General features: G+C 42.4%; 1 protein-coding gene across 1 annotated transcript; it reads right to left on the bottom strand.

Moving 5' to 3' along the window:
* Window positions 1–748: 748 nt before the first annotated feature.
* Window positions 749–6888, bottom strand: mmp30 (matrix metallopeptidase 30). The gene is made up of 10 exons (XM_041886946.2): window positions 6646–6888; window positions 5884–6143; window positions 3898–4046; window positions 3647–3772; window positions 3365–3526; window positions 2798–3011; window positions 2122–2252; window positions 1656–1815; window positions 1421–1524; window positions 749–1321 (listed from the first exon to the last, which is right to left on the bottom strand). The coding sequence occupies exons 1-10, from the start codon at window positions 6769–6771 to the stop codon at window positions 1218–1220; spliced, it is 1536 nt and encodes a 511-aa protein (XP_041742880.1). The 5' UTR covers window positions 6772–6888; the 3' UTR covers window positions 749–1217.
* Window positions 6889–17386: the final 10498 nt, after the last annotated feature.

Genomic DNA, 17386 nt, shown 5'->3' with positions numbered 1-17386 from the left:
GGAGAAATGTCCTCTGGTCTGATGAAACAAAAATAGAACTGTTTGGCCATAATGCCCATCGTTATGTTTGGAGGAAAAAGGGGGTTGCTTGCAAGCCGAAGAACACCATCCCAACCGTGAAGCACAGGGGTGGCAGCATCATGCTGTGGGAGTGCTTTGCTGCAGGAGGGACTGGTACACTACACAAAATAGATGGCATCATGAGGAAGGAAAATTATGTGGATATATTGAAGCAACATCTCAAGACATCAGTCAGGAAGTTAAAGCTTGGTCGCAAATGGGTCTTCTAAATGGACAATGACCACAAGCATACTTCCAAAGTTGTGGCAAAATGGCTTAAGGACAACAAAGTCAAGGTATTGGAGTGGCCATCACAAAGCCCTGACCTCAATCCTATAGAACATTTGTGGGCAGAACTGAAAAAGCGTGTGCGTGCAAGGAGGCCTACAAACCTGACTCAGTTACACCAGCTCTGTCAGGAAGAATGGGCCAAAATTCACCCAACTTATTGTGGGAAGCTTGTGGAAGGCTACCCAAAACGTTTGACCCAAGTTAAACAATTTAAAGGCAATGCTACCAAATACTAATTGAGTGTATGTAATCTTCTGACCCACTGGGAATGTGATGAAATAAATAAAAGCTGAAATAAATCATTCTCTGTACTATTATTCTGACATTTCACATTCTTGAAATAAAGTGGTGATCCTAACTGACCTAAGACAGGGAATTTTTACTAGGATTAAATGTCAGGAATTGTGAAAAACTGAGTTGAAATGTATTTGGCTAAGGTGTATGTAAACTTCCGACTTCAACTGTAGTTTTAATTCATGTGAAAAGTGGGGTGTTCTATATCTAGGCTTCCCTCACCCATTCAAATTCTCCGCAAAGAAGGATAGTAATTTTCCATAATTTCCTATAATAATATTTCATAGCAAAAGCACTATGGATATATGAAATATACTGTTTGTGTGTGCAACATCAGGGCTGTCACAGATTCCTCAAACTCCATGCACTCCCAAGTTGTAGAATAATACTTTCAACAAATGTCAATACATTTGATCAAATTGAACACTTGTTCCAAAACAGGTATCAGTAAAGTCATCTTTGAAAATGCATATATCTAGAAAAAGACTATATTGCCAATTGGGTATAGTCACAGCTCCTGAGATGGCAACATAAATACTTTGTACAGCTGAAAATGATGAATCCTTCTCTTTTTAGTAGCAGTCCAGCCATCCATAGTTCAACAAGACACGGTTCACCCTCTTTGATTGATAGTGGTATTCGGTTTGCCTGGGGCCATCCGAAAAGTACAGGTAACCTGAAGGAGCAAACACAGAAGAAGATGTATTAGCAACATGTCAAGGCTTGAGGTAGGTTGATGGTTGTATTGTGAGTCTTCAGTGTCACCACCACCTACCATGGTTTTCAAAAGCAGCATCAACCTTCCTGCCGATACCATGGAAATCCTGGGAGATGCGTCTGGGGTAGCCACGGTCCATTGTGCCCATCCTTTCATTGAAGCTGTGGTATAGGTCAGAACACATTTAGGATACTGCAGTACATTTGGTTTCAAGATGAATATGAATACAACAAGAGACCGTTAGTTAATAAGATATTTAGACATATTTAGTGTCTGTCTGACTGTCACGCACCTCCAGTATTTGTTTCTCACAAAGAATAGGGTTTTCCCTGTGGATGCCACATGAACTGCAGAGTCTATCTTGGTTACGTATGAGGGGAAGCCAAAGTTGTAGATGGATTTGGGATAACCTAATAGGACGGTAAGGCCTCTGGTGCCCCAGTACTGTCTTCCTGTGAGAGGAAATGTTGGAGAAAAGATTAGGATTGTTAAACACTGAGTATACTAAACATTAAGGGAGGGGGGTGCAACTCAATATTAGGAAGGTGTTTCTAATGTTTGGTATACTCAGTGTATACTCCAGATATGGGAGAGAGCAGGTTCTCTACCCATCCAACTCAAACAAGTGGCTGCAAATTGAGTAGTTAGGCTATCTAAGCACTGCTATTACTAAAGCAAGAGAATGAACTTTGCCCTTGCTGGATTACTGGGTTGGGCAATTTAGGCTGGGCTTAGCCTGGCATAGGCTAATACTGTACCTTCAAATAGTAAGGCGATGTCTCGATCCTTGTATTCATATGCAGCATCAACATGGTTAATGCTAGGCCAGGTTCCCTTCACTGTCTTCATCATTACTCCATTCCAATAGCCACTCTTCTTCCAGTAATACCTGATAGACAAACCGATTATGACAATACTTTGCTTGCTTGCATTGTAACAATAGGAAGATCCCTTGCACATTTTATGATATATACAACAGCACTTTCTATGAAGCATCTACATTTCAAAATAAATTGTGCTTACAACATGATTAAAATAAATGATAAAACTATATTTAAAAAATGCGTTGGTTCTACTTTTTGTAATAAATACGCTTTTTTATTTAATTCCATTGTCCTCCAAGTATTCCTGAATCTCCTTTTTACCTTAGGTTTTTATTTTTATTTCATTAATTTTTTTGACAATTTTAAAGACAATACAACCACACATGTGGATACCGTACAATGCCATTTAATTAATTGAGGATGACACAAAAAAACTTTTTTAAACGTATTTCCATTGTGGTCCTCTTAAACAAAATATACACAAGATTATAACATGAAAACAAAGTTTGCTCCTCAATTCATGCACCTTGGTTGGAAAGCAAGGTAGCAGCAATGTACCCTTCCCTTTGAAAACGTATTGAAAGAATGTTAGTGTGTGCTCGTGTCTCACCCATCTTTGAAGAAGTATAGCTCACTCCGAATGGTACTGGCAGCATCAAACACAAGGTTCCTGTTGCATCTTTCTGGAGGGTTTGGTCTGGGTTCTGGTCTAGGCTCAGGTTTAGGCTTGGGTTTAGGATCAGGCTTAGGTTCTGGTTTGGGCTTGGGCTCAGGTTTAGGCTTGGGTCTTGTTGGTTCCGGCCGACCTGGTGTTGTCCGGACACCTTACAAAGGGAAGAGTCATGCTAGTAATGGAAATATTTCAATAACCACATGAAATATTAGGTCATGAAAATAGATATTCTGTTGTTAATACACAGGATGCTATGTGGAAGTCAGTCACAATTCAGTACCATTTTCCCTAGTATTGTGAGGATCAGGGCCCATATTCACAAAGTGTCTCAGAGTAGAAGAGCTGTTATAGGATCAGTTTTCCCTTTAAGAATGAATAAGAGGGGGGGACCAGATCCTAGATCTGCACTCCTACTCTGAGACGCTTTATGAATACGGGCCCTGATGTAGCTGTTTAATGTTTAGTTGTTGCCACCTTCTCACAGTGGGCTGAACATTCACTCACCATACAAGGCCTGTACTCCCCACCTGTCGTCTGCAGGTAGCCTGTATCCCTTTGTGTTCACGTAGTGATATGTGGGGTACATCAGAGCTGAGCGGTCTCGTGAGTGGTCCAATCCAAGAGCATGGCCAAACTCATGGGCCGCCACCAGAAGCAGGTTTATCCCTGTAGAGTGCCAGAGAGAAATGTTTAGGTAAAAACTATGACAGTACTGTAAGAATTGATTTGAAGTATTTTGGTACAGCAACTGTAGGGTTTATTGGTGTTGTTTCTGTGATCCTGTACCTCTCTGGCTCAGAGTCCAAGACTCATCTTCATCAAAGTGTGTGTCACCACCTTGGCCTTCTCCTGGAGAGTTTGCATGGGCCAAGACACCTTTCGGCCCATCGAAGGGGTAGAAGTCACCGTGGTCTGGTTTCAAAAGGGGAGGAACAGTATTCTTAATACAATTGCTCTTAAATGAAGAAATACAAAACACGCTTGTGATTCAACATATCAACTCTATCTAAGAATGGGAGTGACTGAACGGAACTCACATTTGGCTCCAAACAGGATCATGATGTCAGCGGTGCCACTGTAGATCTGCTTGAAGTCCAGTGGGATGACGTCGCTGTAGAGCTTGAAGGCCTGGGCGATGGTGGAGTCCACCTCACGCCGACTCAGGTCATCCGTGTACTCAGTTATTCTTGGAAAATAAATAGGAGAAACTATTGTATTATATATTGGTTACCCGAATGCCCATCATGTACTTGTTGTGGATTTTAATCATCCTGTGTGTTAGCCATGTGTCATAACTTGCAAATCCAATTATGTTTGCTATGTTTTGAAAATCTTAACTCTGACACGCTTCTGTTTGGTAGTGTAGGAATATACCCATCCCCATTTTCAAGACCAATATCTATAGGTGGATTTGACCGCGTGGAAACAGTTTTTTCCAATTCCACCAGTGCTCATATGTCTTTTCTATTTATACTGAACAAAAATATAAACGCAGCATGTAAAGTGTTGGTCCCATGTTTCATGAGCTGAAATAAAAGATCCCAGAAATGTTCCATATGCACAAAAAGCTTATTTCTCTCAAATTTTGTGCACACATTTGTTTACATCCCTGTTAGTGAGCATTTCTCCTTTCCCAAGATAATCCATTCACCTGACAAGTGTGGCATATCAAGAAGCTGATTAAACAGCATAATCATTACACAGGTGCACCTTGTGCTGGGGATAATAAAAGGCCACTCTAAAATGTGCAGTTTTGTCACACAACACAATGCCACAGATGTCTCAAGTTTTGAGGGAGCGTGCAGTTGGCATGCTGACTGCAGGAATGTCCACCAGAGCTGTTGCCAGAGAATGTAATGTTCATTTCTCTACCATAAGCTGCCTCCAAATCGTTTTAGAGAATTTGGCAGTACGTCCAACCGGCCTCACAGCCGCAGGCCAAGTGTATGGCGTTGTGTTGGCGAGCGGTTTGCTGATGTCAACGCCCCATGGTGGCGGAGGGGTTATGGTATGGGCAGGCATAAGCTACGGACAACGAACACAATTGTATTTTATCGATGGCAATTTGAATGCACAGAGATACCATGACGAGATCCTGAGGCCCATTGTCTTGTCATTCATCCGCCGCCATCACCTTATGTTTCATCATGATAATGCATGGCCCCATGTCGCAAGGATCTGTACACAATTCCTGGAAGCTGAAAATGCCCCAGTTCTTCTATGGCCTGCATACTCACCAGACATGTCACCCATTGAGCCAGTTTGGGATGCTCTGGATCGACGTGCACGACAGCGTGTTCTAGTTCCGCCAATATCCAGCAACTTCACACAGCCATTGAAGAGGAGTGGGACAACATTCCACAGGTCACAATCAACAGCCTGATCAACTCTATGCAAAGGACATGTGTCGCGCTGCATGAGGCAAATGGTGGTCACACCAGATACTGACAGGTTTTCTAATCCACACCCCTACTTTTAGTTAAGGTATCTGTGACCATCAGATGCATATCTGTTTTCCCAGTCATGTGAAATCCATAGATTAGGACCTAATTTATTTATTTCAATTTCCTTATATGAACTGTAACTCAGTAAGATATTTGTATATAAGTATATATATCTCCTCTCGGAATGGACTAGGGTTTAATGTATGAGGTCTCTGTAAGTATACCTACTCGTTTAAGATAGTACGCTAGATAGAATTTACCCACTGGTCACAGACGTAATTTCAACGTCTAGTTTTAATTTACATTTCATTAAGTTGTCAACTAACATGAATTCAACCTGAAATCAACAAACATTTGAACCATGTTTGATTTAGGTTAAAAGTTAGGTGAAAAAATAAAAAATTCCAGAAATGTCTTTACATTCCTGACTTTTTGAAAATCCAGTCAGTTTTCCATGTTGATTCAACGTCATCACGATCACATCGATTTTAATTTTTTTATGATGTGGAAACAATGTTGATTCAAGTAGTTTGTGCTCAGTGGGTAATATCTGGAGTCTCTGTCCAGTATCTAGGCTACCTGTAAGTGACAACGCTCTGCTTCCAGCGAGGCTTGCCCTGGAAGTGTCCGTAGCGGGCCACGTCTGTGACCCCACAGCGGGGCTTGGCCATCACCTCCAGGGTGTTAGAGTCCAGCCTGCCTGTCACCTCCAGCCCAAAGAAGTCCTGCATGCTCCTCAGGTCTCTCTCAAATGAGTCCACTGGGGTGTCCATCATCACCCGCCTGGACATGGGGGAGTTGGTGGAGCCAGCAACCGAGTAAAACTGGGATAGATAGGCCTGAAATACAGTACAGAGAGCTCACTGTCAATCTTTTAAAATCAATAGTTAGTGAAAATTAGATCAACCAAATAGTCCGTGGTCGAGTACAGTTTAACGGTTTGGTTGATGCACAATTGTCCATCAACCAAACCGTGGTTAGATCAATCATGATCAATATTTTTTTAGCAGATGCTCTTATCCAGAGCGACTTACAGGAGCAATTACGGTTAAGTGCCTTGCTCAAGGGCACATCGACAGATTTTTCACCTAGTCTGCTCGGGGATTAGAACCAGCGACCTTTCGGTTACTGGCACAACGCTCTTAACCACTAAGCTACCTGCCGCCCTAGTTAGTTTATCTCTGTACTGTTTGTTTCAATTGGTACATTCCATTACACAAAAAAAAAGCATGTTGTGTTGTCAAAGAAACAACGTAACATTTAATGATAAATATGTACACTATACGTAAATATTAAATTATACACACACATATAGAACTACAGTAATTAGCAATACTTTACCTTAGCTCTTGCCTGCAGGTCATCTGAAGACAGAGTGACATCTTGACTTGTAGTAGGGGCTTTGGTTGCTTTACAAATTGCCAAAGCAGCCACTGTCAGTAACACGGTAAACACTGCTCTTTCCATGAATGTAACCTTCTACTGCAGAGGAGAAAGTCTGACTGCCCTAAGCCCTCTGTGCCTCTCCTTATATAGCCCAGATCCCAGGTACCACACATTAGAATAGGTATGATGATAGATTGTTTGTCATTTCCCAAAAATTGCGTAGGATATCCGAAGGGCCGTGGCACTGAATGCATGATTGAGCACTACAGCATTCCAGACTCTGTCTGAGCAGGTCCTATTCAGGAAACGAGGGATTGTTATCAATGACGTGGGAGGAGAAGGAGGGGGAGGACAGGGCAGGTGCTGTAGATTTGGGGGAAGATTTGGATGGGCTTTGTTAATGTAAGGTAGAGAGAGTACGCAAACATGGGGCTTCTCCTTGTGAGGCTGTCATATCTGGTTTGTGATGCCTCACTGATTGTCAGGCCACAAATGGCACATCAGCTACTTTATTGAAACACACATACAAAATCTATACTCTGATTAACTGCATCCTAAATAAATATGGCGTCTGAAAAGAAAGTATTCTTTATTGAATACAATTCTTTGTTTTGCGAAAGAGATGCTTTGCAATGATCATAATATGCATATTATGCAGAACTCTCATTTAAGTGATAATGCCCAAGAAGCCGGAGTTTGGAGGATATATTGGCATGGGTGTTTTTCGTCTCAGGCCGGCAAACCGTGCCAATATATCCTCCAAACACTGGCTTTGAGGGCATTATCACCTTTATACAACAGGTTACCAACATATTCAAATAATGATTGACACATTTTCATTAAAGACTTTACTTTCATAAATGTATTAATACTATTTCATCCTTCCACGAGATATACACTACATGGCCAAACGTATGTGGACCCTTCAAATTAGTGGATTCGGCTATTTCAGTCACACCCGTTGCTGACAGGTGTATAAAATTGAGCACACAGCCATACAATCTCCATAGATAAACATCGGCAGTAGAATGGCCCGTACTGAAGAGCTCAGTGACTTTCAACATGGCACACGTCATAGGATGCCACCTTTCCAACAGTTTCTGCCCTGCTAGAGCTGCCCCGGTCAACTGTAAGTGCTGTTATTGTGAAGTGGAAACGTCTAGGAGCAACAACGGCTCAGCCACGAAGTGGTAGGCCACACAAGCTCACAGAACGGTACCGCCGAGTGCTGAAGCCCGTAGCGCGTAAAAATCGCCTGTCCTCAGTTTCAAAATTCACTACCGAGTTCCAAACTGCCTCTGGAAGCAACATCACCACAAGAACCGTTCGTTGGGAGCTTCATGAAATGGGTTTCCATGGCCTAGCAGCCACACACAAGCCTAAGATCACCATGCGCAATGCCAAGCGTCGGCTGGAGTGGTGTAAAGCTCGCCGCCATTGGACTCTGGAGCAGTGGAAATGCGTTCTCTGTAGTGATGAATCACGCTTTACCATCTGGCAGTCCGATGGATGAATCTGGGTTTGGCGGTAGCCAGGAGGGCGCTACCTGCCCAAATGCATTGTCGCCAACTGTAAAGTTTGGTGGTGGAGGAGGAATAATGGTCTGGGGCTGTTTTTCATGGTTCGGGGCGAGGCCCCTTAGTTCCAGTGAAGGGAAATCTTAACGGTTCAGCATACAATGACATTCTAGTCGATTCTGTGCTTCCAACTTTGTGGCAACAGTTTGGGGAAGGCCCTTTCCTGTTTCAGCATGACAATGCTCCAGTGCACAAAGCGAGGTCCATACAGAAATGGTTTGTTGAGATCAGTGTGGAAGAACATGACTGGCCTGCACAGAGCCCTGACCTCAACCCCATCGAACACCTTTAGGATGAATTGGAACACCGACTGCGAGCCAGGTCTAATTGCCCAAAATCAGTGCCCAACATCACTAATCAGAACCAAGAGGGGCCTAGCATTGCCCTTCATGACTGGGAAAGGCCTTGATTCTAGGCCGTAGAAAATCCTACATCCATCTCATTAGATCAGAACAGGATGGATCAACATATTACTGGTTTGCATCCTAAAAAAAGGATAGTTGTGTTTTGCTGCATAACACACTTACATTATTTGTCTTCCCATATGATGTGGATCATTGTCAGGTTATTTTATATATAAGCTTCAGTAACAAAAGAACACCATGGTTGTAATAACACTTTAAATAGGTAGTTTGTAAATGTGTAGAATGTGTTTGTTTTGGGTCCACACTGATAAGGTAATTTAGTGAGGGGAAAAAAGTATTTGATCCCCTGCTGATTTTGTACGTTTGTCCACTGACAAAGAAATGATCAGTCTATAATTTTAATGGTAGGTTTTTCAATGCCCTGGCTGAGGGAAGGAGGTTCTCACCCAAGATTTGACGGTACATGGCCCCATCCATCGTCCCTTTGATGCAGTGAAGTTGTCCTGTCCCCTTAGCAGAAAAATAGCATAATGTTTCCACCTCCATGTTTGACGGTGGGGATGGTGTTCTTGGGGTCATAGGCAGCATTCCTCCTCCTCCAAATACGGCGAGTTGAGTTGATGCCAAAGAGCTCGATTTTGGTCTCATCTGACCACAACACTTTCACCCAGTTCTCCTCTGAATCATTCCGATGTTCATTGGCAAACTTCAGATGGCCCTGTATATGTGCTTTCTTGAGCAGGGGGACCTTGTGGGCGCTGAAGGATTTCAGTCCTTCACGGCGTAGTGTGTTACCAATTGTTTTCTTGGTGACTATGGTCCCAGCTGCCTTGAGATCATTGAAAATGGGTCGTGGATGGGTATTCCAGCATGACAATGACCCAAAACACACGGCCAAGGCAACAAAGGAGTGGCTCAAGAAGAAGCACATTAAGGTCCTGGAGTGGCCTAGCCAATCTCCAGACCTTTAATCCCATAGAAAATCTGTGGAGGGAGCTGAAGGTTCGAGTTGCCAAACGTCAGCCTCGAAACCTTAATGACTTGGAGAAGATCTGCAAAGAGGAGTGGGACAAAATCCCTCCTGAGATGTGTGCAAACCTGGTGGCCAACTACAAGAATCGTCTGACCTCTGTGATTGCCAACAAGGGTTTTGCCACCAAGTACTAAGTCATGTTTTGCAGAGGGGTCAAATACGTATTTCCCTCATTAAAATGCAAATCAATTTATAACAATTTTGACGTGTCTTTCTGGATTTTTATTGTTGTTATTCTGTCTCTCACTGTTCAAATAAACCTACCATTAAAATGATAGACTGATTATTTCTTTGTCAGTGGACAAACGTACAAAATCAGCAGGGGATCAAATACTTTTTTCCCTCACTGTATATGTTTTCAGTTTAAAAACGATACCAGTAGACAATGTCTGAGGCTAATCATTATGCTATATTTTGTACATGCCTTGTTCTGACATGAAATTGTTTAGTGCAAATCCAACCCTTGTAATCTAGGTGGTGAAATGCCTGGAAGCAGGAGATGATGAAATCCTTAGCTTAAAACATACATCTACTACTACTACCAAGTTCAATGCCAGATCATTTTCTCCCAGAAGGTCTGAGTGGCACTTGCAGGTGCCACTGTGATAATGAAGATGGTTTGCCTAAGACTACCACAAAAATTACATTGTCTATGATAAATATGTTTAAATTGTTTAAAAAAAGACAATAGTTGGGCTATAAGAAATACTTTTTATTCAATGGGGCTAGGAGAGATGACAAAATACTTTTCATTTAACCCATACAACAATATAGCCTATTATTAAAGTACAGTATGTTTACAATATCTTTTACACGTTCCAAATTACATTATATATATTCATACAGTTTAAGGGAGCACTTTTTGTCATGAAAACAAGGTGAAGGTGCTCTCTACTTAAATGGCACAACAGAATCATTCACATTGTCCAAAGCACAGCATATGACAACCATGTTGTATAACTGAGAGATGTCTCCTTCATATCTGGAAAAGGACAAAGTAGAAGTAGAAACTGATGCTGCTGCAGCATTGCTCATCTTCATAGTGGGAATCCAGTCGACATGGGTGTCTTGATATAGGTCAGCTGGTGAACCTACAGTACATAAACAATGTTAGAATATCACTTCTTCAGGTCACCTATACCATCAGGGCTCTTAAGTGTTTGGTTGTGTTTAATTCATTCAGGTGTTTTAGTGTCATATAAAGATTACATCTATTGTTGGGCTTGAACAACCAATAGTCAACACATCAGGTTGTCCTATCCCATTGAGGCAATACATTTTCCCTCCACTTATGAATAGTTATCAAATTATCATTGGGTTATCATATGAATAGATATATATGATAACCCGTTTTTTTGGACAATAATGTCCTCCAGGCTTGTTACATTACAGCCTTATTCTAAAATTTACATAAGTATTCAGACCCTTTACTCAGTACTTTGGCAGCGATTACAGCCTCGAGTCTTCTTGGGTATGACGCTAAAAGCTTCGCACACCTGTATTTGGGGAGTTTCTCCCATTCTTTTCTGCAGGTCCTCTCAAGCTCTGTCAGGTTGGATGGGGAGCATCGCTGCACAGCTATTTTCAGGTCTCTCCAGAGATGTTCGATCGGGTTCAAGTCCGGGCTCTGGCTGGGCCACTCAAGGACATTCAGAGACTTGTCCCGAAGCCTCTCCTGCGTTGTCTTGGTTGTGTGCTTAGGTTCGTTGTCCTGTTGGAAGTAGAACCTTCGCCCTAGTCTGAGGTCCTGAGTGCTTTGGAGCAGCTTTTCATCAAGGACTTCTCTGTACTTTGCTCCGTTCATCTTTCCCTCGATCCTGACTAGTCTCCCAGTCCCTGCCGCTGAAAAACATCGCCACAGCATGATGCTGCCAACACAATGCTTCACGGTAGGGATGGTGCCAGGTTTCCTCCAGATGTGACGCTTGGCATTCAGGCCAAATAAATCAATCTTGGTTTCATCAGACCAGAGAATGTTGTTTCTCATGGTCTGAGTCCTTTAGGTGCCTTTTTGCAAACTCCAAGAGGGCTGTCATGTGCCTTTTACTGAGGAGTGGCTTCCGTCTGGCCACTCTACCATAAAGGCCTGATTGGTGGAGTGCTGCAGAGATGGTTGTCCTTCTGGAAGGTTCTCCCATCTCCACAGAGGAACTCTGGAGCTCTGTCAGAGTGACCATCGGGTCCTTGGTCACCTCTCTGATCAAGGCCCTTCTCCCCCGATTGCTCAGTTTGGCCGGGCAGCCAGCTCTAGGAAGAGTCTGGGTGGTTCCAAACTTCTTCCATTTAAGAATGATGGAGGCCACTGTGTTCTTGGGGACCTTCAGTGCTGCAGAAATGTTTTTGTACCCTTCCCCAGATCTGTGCCTCGACACAATCCTGTCTCGGAGTTCTACGGACAATTCATTCGACCTCATGGCTTGGTTTTTGCTCTGACATGCAATGTCAACTGTGGGACCTTATATATAGACAAATAATGTCCAATCAATTAAATGTATCATAGGTGGACTCCAATCAAGTTGTAGAAACATCTCAAGGATGACCAATGGAAACAGGATGCACCTGAGCTCAATATCAAGTCTCATATACTGAATACTTATGTAAATTGTGTTTTTCTGTTGTTTTTATTTTATAAATGTGCTAAAATTTCAAAAAAACTGTTTTCGCTTTGCCGTTATGGGGTATTGTGTGTAGATTGATGATGAAAATGTTTTATTTAATCCATTTTAGAATAAGGCTGTAACGTAACAAAATGTGGAAAAAGTCAAGGGGTCTGAATACTTTCCGAATGCAATGTATATGGACATCATATTGTACAATTTGCTTCTCACCTTTTCATGGTCATGGCTAGAAGGGACTCAGCTTTTGTCAAATTAACGTAATATTTGACATTTAGATTAGGAGAATTTAAGCAGCAGGTTAGGATAATTAGGTTAAGGTTAGGAAAAAAGTTAGGGTTAGCTAAAATGCAAAAATATAACTTTATACGTTAATTTGACAAAAACTGGATCCCTTTTAGCCAGGACCCCTTTTCGGCCTAGATTACATGGTTGCTTTCAATACTTTTTTTTTTTTTTTTGATCTGTTGTCAGTGTCAGTATAGTAGGCCTATCCTACCATCGTATTAACCTCTTAAGGATCGGACCCTTTTTTTCAATTTTCGCCTAAAATGACATAACCAAATCTAACTGCCTGTAGCTCAGGACCTGAAGCAAGGATATGCATATTCTTGATACCATTGGAAAGGAAACACTTAGAAGTTTGTGGAAATGTGAAATTAATGTAGAAGAATATAACACATTAGATCTGGTAAAAGATAATACAAACAAAAAAACATGCGTTTTCAGTTTCTTTTTTTGTTCCATCATCTTTGAAATGCAAGAGAAAGGCCACAATATAATATTGCAGTTCAGGCACAATTTAGATTTTGGCCACTAGATTTCGGCAAATCTGACCACTACTTAATATTGCTCCTCCCTTCCTATAGGCAGAAACTCAAACAGGAAGTACCCGTGCTAAGGACTATTCAACGCTGGTCTGACCAATCGGACTCCACTCTTCAAGATTGTTTTGATCACGTGGGCTGGGATATGTTCCGGGAATCTTCAGAGAATAATATCGACGTATATACTGAAACGGTGACTGAGGTAATCAGGAAGTGTATAGGAGATGTTGTACCCACTGTGACTATTAAAACCTACCCTAACCAGAAACCGTGGATAGATGGCAGCATTTGCGCAAAACTGAAAGCGCACACCATCGCATTTAACCATGGCAAGGTGACTGGGAATATGGCAGAATACAAACAGTGTAGTTATTCCTTCCGCAAGGCAATCAAACAGACAAAACGTCAGTATAGGGACAAAGTGGAGTCGTAATTCAACGGCTCAGACACGACACGTACACTACCAGTCAAAAGTTTGGACACACCTACTCATTCAAGGATTTTTCTTTATTTTTACAGTTTTTTACATTGTAGAATAATAGTGAAGACATCAAAATATGAAATAACACATATGGAATCATGTAGTAACCAAAAAAGTGTTAAACAAATCAAAATATATTTTATATTTGAGATTCTTCAAACATCCACCCTTTGCCTTGATGACAGCTTTGCACACTCTTGGCATTCTTTCAACCAGCTTCATGAGGTAGTCACCTGGAATGCATTTCAATTAACAGGTGTGCCTTGTTAAACGGTTTATTTCAGTCTTAATGCGTTTGAGACAATCAGTTGTGTTGTGACAAGGTAGGGGGGGTATACAGAAGATAGCCCTATTTGGTAAAAGACCAAGTCCATATTATGGCAAAAACTGCTCAAATAAGCAAAGAGAAACGACAGTCCATCATTACTTTAAGACATGAAGGTCAGTCAATACGGAACATTTCAAGAACTTTTAAAGTTTCTTCAAGTGCAGTTGCAAAAACCATCAGGCGCTATGATGAAACTGGCTCTCATGAGGGCCGCCACAGGAATAGAAGACCCAGAGTTACCTCTGCTGCAGAGGATAAGTCCATTAGAGCTACCAACCTCAGAAATTGCAGCCCAAATAAATGCTTCACAGAGTTCAAGTAGACACATCTCAACATCAACTGCTCAGAGGGGACTGTGTGAATCAGGCCTTCATGGTCGAGGATAAGTCGGACGGCAGAGTGAAGGAAAAGCAGCCAACAAGTGCTCAGCCAATGTGGGAACTCCTTCAAGACTGTTGGAAAAGCATTCTAGGTGAAGCTGGTTGAGAGAATGCCAAGAGTGTGCAAAGCTGTCATCAAGGCAAAGGGTGGCTATTTGAAGAATCTCAAATATAAAATATATTTTGATTTGTTTAACACTTTTTTGGTTACTACATGATTCCATATGTGTTATTTCATAGTTTTGATGTCTTCACTATTATTCTACACTGTAGAAAATAGTAAAAATAAAGAAAACCCCTTGAATCACGGACTACAAAAGGAAAACTAGCCGACGTCTTGCTTCCGGACAAGCTAAACACGTTCTTTGCCCGCTTTGTGGACAATACAGTGCCACCAACACGGCCCGCTTCCAAGGACTGTGGGCTCTCCTTCTCCGTGGCAGACTTGAGTAAGACGTTTAAGCGTGTTAACCCTCGCAAGGCTGCCGGCCCAGATGAAATCCCTAGCTGCGTCCTCAGAGTATGCGCAGACCAGCTGGCTGGCGTGTTTACGGACATAGTCAATCTCTCCCTATCCCAGTCTGCTGTCCCCACATGCTTCAAGATGGCCACCATTGTCCCTGTACCCAAGAAAGCAAAGGTAACTGAACTAAATGACTATCACCCCGTAGCACTCACTTTTGTCATCATGAAGTGCTTTTACATTGACATTTTAGTAATTTAGCAGACGCTCTTATCCAGAGCGACTTACAGTTAGTGAGTGCTTACATTATTTTATTTTTTTTCATACTGGCCCCCCGTGCTTTGAGAGACTAGTGAAGGATCATATCACCTCTACCTTACCTGCCACCCTAGACCCACTTAAATTTGCTTACCGCCCCAATAGATCCACAGACGATGCAATTGCCATCACACTGCACACTGCCCTATCCCATCTGGACAAGAGGAATACCCATGTAAGAATGCTGTTCATTGACTATAGCTCAGCATTCAACACCATAGTACCCTCCAAGCTCATCATTAAGCTCGATGGCCCTGGGTCTGAACCCCGCCCTGTGCAACTGGGTCCTGGACTTCCTGACGGGCCGCCCCCAGGTGGTGAAGGTAGGAAACAACACCTCCACTACGCTGATCCTCAACAGAGGGGCCCCACAAGGGTGCGTGCTCAGCCCCCTCCTGTGCTCCCTGTTCACCCATGACTGCGTGGCCAAGCACGCCTCCAACTCAATCATCAAGTTTGCAGACAACACAACAGTAGTAGGCTTGATTACCAACAATGACGAGACAGCCTACAGGGAGGAGGTGAGGGCTCTGGGAGTGTGGTGCCAGGAAAACGGTCTGCCCAACACATCACCGGGGTCAAACTACCAGCCCTCCAGGACACCTACAGCACCCGATGTCACAGGAAGGCCAAAAAGATCATCAAGGACAACAACCACCCAAGCCACTGACTGTTCACCCCGCTATCATCCAGAAGGTGAGGTCAGTACAGGTGCATCAAAGCTGGGACCGAGAGACTGAAAAACAGCTTCTATCTCAAGGCCATCAGACTGTTAAATAGCCTTCACTAGCACATTAGAGGCTGCTGCCTTAATACATAGATTAGAAATCACTGGCCACTTTAATAAATGGAACACTAGTCACTTTAATAATGTTTACATATCTTGCATTACTCATCTCATATGTATACTGTATTGTTGTCAGAAAAATTACAGTTTTTTTTTGATTGCTTAAGCGCGATTTTCAAAACAGGGCCCGTGTTTTCAAAACACTACACACAATTAGCACAACCACACACCCAATTAGCAAAACACTACAGATCCTTTGCAAAATTAAACACTCTTGTAAAAACTATACACTTCTTTTTAAAAACCACACTTTGTTACCATATGAAACACACACGTTTCACATTACTATACTCTGTTTGCACGAGTTACACTCTGCTGTGATAAACCAAAAACACATTTAGCACTTCTACTTCCCTATGATTAGAGTAGGCTACTATCAACAAAGTACAAATATAATGTAAATTCACCAAACACTACACAAGACCAATGTTGCAGACTGAAGAAACTCATTTATTTCTCAACACGCCCAAAATGTTGACATGGAGATTCATAATACTGTAACCAAACGTCACTTTACGTATTGTAAGTTCAATTTTTTTTTTTTTAAATAACTAGACATTGTCTCTTCGCCTAGCTGGATCTGGCCAGAGAATTTCATCAACATCGCAGGCAATGTTGTCATTAGCAAGACACCTTGGAAAGAAACGTCTTGAATGACGAATCCATCCTTGCATTGCTGCTACCTCCATCTGGTCACAGGCCTCCTCCATGGCTTGGATGAGGGGTACCTCAGCCTGGAGACGGAGATCATATACCTTCCACCGCCATGCCGAGAAAAACTCTTCTATAGGGTTGAGGAATGGAGAGTATGGTGGAAGATATAGGACGGTGAAATGTGGATGTTGCTGAAACCAGTTCTGAACCAGAGCAGAGCGGTGGAAAGACACATTGTCCCAGACAACAATGTATTGCATATGATCGATTTGATTTGCTGCTGTTATGTTGTGCAATTGGTCCAAGAATGTAAGTATGAGTGCTGTGTTGTAAGGGCCCATATGGGCATGGCGGTGGAGGACCCCATTCTGTGTAATGGCTGCACAGAGTGTTATATTACCCCCACGTTGCCCTGGGACATTGACTATAGCCCTGTGGCCAATGATGTTTCTTCCCCTCCTTCGTGTTCTCGTCAGGTTGAACCCAGCCTCATCTACGTAAATGAACTCATGCTGGATCTCCTCTCCATCCATTCGTAAAACTCTCTGAAAAACAGTGTCAGGCAAAATTGTGTAGTTCAGTGTAGATCTAGTATACATATTACAGTACAGTAAAAGATTATGAGACAGTATGCAAGATCACACTGCTAAAGTGAATACATACCTCTGCATAATCATGCCGCAGTCGTTTCACCCTTTCGGAATTGCGCTCGAAAGGCACTCGATAAATTTGCTTCATTTGAATATGTTTATTTTTTAGGATGCGTGCCAGTGTTGATGTTGAGACCTGATGGATATCGTTGAAAATG

The sequence above is a fragment of the Coregonus clupeaformis genome, chromosome 9, assembly GCF_020615455.1.
Source record: "Coregonus clupeaformis isolate EN_2021a chromosome 9, ASM2061545v1, whole genome shotgun sequence".
NCBI classification, from domain to species: Eukaryota; Metazoa; Chordata; class Actinopteri; order Salmoniformes; family Salmonidae; genus Coregonus; species Coregonus clupeaformis.
This window is presented reverse-complemented; position numbering and strand designations above follow the sequence as displayed.

Excerpts from the sequence above, each read along its gene's own strand:
- mmp30 (XM_041886946.2), bottom strand. The coding sequence starts at position 6,771 with ATGGAAAGAGCAGTGTTTACCGTGTTACTGACAGTGGCTGCTTTGGCA. Across the intron at positions 6,144-6,645 it reads ACCTGCAGGCAAGAGCTAAG|GCCTATCTATCCCAGTTTTA; the intron begins GTAAAGTATTGC and ends ACTGTATTTCAG. Across the intron at positions 1,525-1,655 it reads GTGAGAAACAAATACTGGAG|CTTCAATGAAAGGATGGGCA; the intron begins GTGCGTGACAGT and ends CCTATACCACAG.